General features: G+C 46.5%; 1 protein-coding gene across 1 annotated transcript in view; it reads right to left on the bottom strand.

Annotated features, from left to right (window-relative positions):
* Positions 1-617: 617 nt before the first annotated feature.
* Positions 618-2,888, bottom strand: part of LOC103520987 (glucose dehydrogenase [FAD, quinone]-like) — an 18,157-nt gene continuing 15,886 nt past the window's right edge. The window contains exons 11-12 of the mRNA XM_008486089.3: positions 1,438-1,673; positions 618-1,011 (exon numbers count right to left, since the gene is read on the bottom strand). Coding sequence (XP_008484311.2) covers positions 619-1,011; positions 1,438-1,673 — 629 coding nt within the window. The 3' untranslated portion in view covers position 618. The remainder of the gene's footprint in view (positions 1,012-1,437; positions 1,674-2,888) is intronic.

Below are 2,888 nucleotides of genomic sequence, written 5' to 3' on the forward strand. Positions count from 1 at the left end.
AGGGAAATCCTTCACTGGTTCTTTCTAGTCATTCTTGTTTGTTTGTCTGCCCAGTCTCATGTCTCAGGGTTGAATGGTAGAGACTAGAGATTGCCCTAGGCCAGCGCGGAAAGATTGCAGTCTTGAAAAGTGTGCCGCGGTGGCAATAACTTTGAGAAGCATTGCCCTAGGCAATAGTTACGCCCTTACGCCCCTGTGAACTGTTGAGAATTGGTGTATTCAACGTCCAACAACTTTTAATAGCTACAGTGATATCTACGTACCTACATAAGTGTTCTTGACATTGCCTTTCACAACCATTTAGGAATGCCTTGTGATTATTTAGATATGCAATGTGCAACGCGTTTAACTCGTTTATTTTATGCGAAAAATACAAGGATATCATTGTTCATGTTCACTGTAGCGAAATTACTGAAAAGTGGCGTCCATAGATCTTTCAAGTTGTCACTAATAGAAAACGTCTGAAGGTGTGTCCAAACATAGTCGACCGGCCGTCGCATTGCGTCGATCCACGTCGATTTAAAATAAATTCACATCGATCGACAGCCGTCGACTATGTGTGGAGTTGTGGGCACACCTCAATATTTTGATCAATTTCGCTCATCGTCCCATTGGGTGTCACCGGCCCACGCGCCTTATCTTCTTGTACTCGTAATGACTCTGGTGGTACTTCCCACTGAGCCAATCCTGCTTGATCAAATCCGCGCCCTTCTCCCCGATCATAATCGTCGGCGCGTTCGTATTCCCGCTCACAATGGTCGGCATAATACTCGCGTCTATCACCCGAAGATTGCCGATCCCGTGTACGCGGAGCCGAGGATCCACGACGGCTTCCGAGTCCGTCTCGGGTCCCATCTTGCACGTACCGACCGGATGGTAGATTGTCATGGAGAAGTGACGGATGGCGCATTCCCAATAGGCGTCCGTATTGAAGCGGTATTTAGCGCAGCCGGGAATGGGTCGCGTGTGCAGACGGGAGTTGAATTGACGGAACGGACGGGCGTTGTTGACCTGCAGAGAAAAGTAAAGTGTAAACCTTGGAGTGAAGGTAAGAGGTTTGATAGAGGGAACTGTCAAAGCTGTGTCCACACACAGTCGACCCTGTCGGTCGACGAGGTGAAGAGGTGAATCTATGTTGTCGAGGCAGTGTAAGGTTTCAGTCGACGGGGTCGCCTATGTGTGGACACAGCTTAACAACAAAAGTCTTATCGTCCCAAAATCGAAGAGAGAAGGAAAATAAGATAGGACCCAGCCGTTTCTAGAGCAAACCTTAGCTCTTTAGGATAAAGTTCACCCTAGGCGGGAATCAGGGCAGTATTTAGGGGCACGTCACTTTTGGACTCTCGGCTTCCCCCCACTCGACAAAATCCTGGATACGTCCCTGGCAGGAATCAAATCCGCAACCTAGTGCCTACAAGAGTTTTATTCCGCGCTTACCTGCAGCGCGAACTTGACCCCCTCCACTATGGTCGCTATGTCGAGGGGTTCGTCAAAGTAGTTCGGGTTGATTATCGGGTGCTGAAACGGACTCGAGGACTTGAGCCGGATCCACCCCCGACTCCGGGGCCGCAAGAGGAGCGGCATGATGGTCCAGGAGTCCCTCTGGGAGATGGGGCGCCAGATTTGGTCGTAGTTGTAGTCCGTTATGCCGAGCACTTTGCGCACTTGAAGTCCTGTGGGAAGGGAACGAAAAATAAATAAATAGTTTTCAGGAAATCGTCGGAACGGACCCCCATTGTGGCAGCAGCATTCCTCGGTGGCGTAGTGGTCAAGACGCTCGTCTGGTAATCAGCAGGGCGTGGGTTCGATCCCAGCCGAGGTATGGAATTTTATCCTCATTTATTTGAGAATTTGACCACATAATAATAGAGCTCTAAGGGTTAGGTGGTAGAGAACGCCTAAGGCGTTAACCTCGCCTAGTGGTTGCCTTCCACTCAAGAGTCTATTATTATTATTATTATTATTATTATTATTATTATTATTATTATTATTATTATTACATAGGAGATCTATGTTAAATACTCTCCCTATTCATAGGTTCCTATGGAATGCGTACTCATAATTACAATATACCCTATAGATTGAGGTACTGTCGGTGAACACTAAGAACTGCGTGCATGCAGAAAAGTGCAACTTTAGTCGTTGTCACCGACAGAGACAAAGGCTCGCGGTCTCTCCATAATATCACCCAAACATAATACGATGAATACTATTATAGAGCCTAATGACCATGATGGGTATTTTCATGTATACCTTCTTGTGCGTGTTCATATGCATACTACATACATACGTTGATGGGTGAACTAGGCGTTTGAAGTCCTAGTGCGAACTATGTGCAAGAGCAGGCTAAGGTGACAGTTCAATTCGCTCGCACTCGCTACCTAATCATGAACCTCGCACACTGGGCGAACCATGGTCCATTGCAACCATCAACAAAAGTTTGCCTTAAGAGGAGAGAGGCAGTCGGTATCAATCATCAACCATCACCGCAGACGACATTCCGGCGTATCCGGCAGCCACAAGCTAAGGGCGGGCCCTGCCTAAAATAGGACTACCCTATATAACAACGAAAGGCCATTGCAACGCGACCGAAAGAGCATAGGACACACAAGGAAGGAGACAGAGCTAAAGACAACGGCTATATAGGCCCTGCGTATTCTGGTATCGTCAATTTTCAAGGGAGACAGGTTTGGAGAATTTTTTTTTTTTTTTAGAGAGAGAGAAGAGAGAGGTTTTAGACACGGACGTTTTTTATTTTGAACGTAAAACTGTGCTACGAAAGAGGCTTTACTATTTTGAAAGTGCTACAAAGACAACAACAAACAACAACTGCAACAGCTGCTGAAAGTGAGGAGGAATGGGTTGAGATTATTTTATTATATATTATT

Source organism: Diaphorina citri, unplaced genomic scaffold, assembly GCF_000475195.1.
Source record: "Diaphorina citri unplaced genomic scaffold, Diaci psyllid genome assembly version 1.1 scaffold4351, whole genome shotgun sequence".
Taxonomy (NCBI): Eukaryota; Metazoa; Arthropoda; class Insecta; order Hemiptera; family Psyllidae; genus Diaphorina; species Diaphorina citri.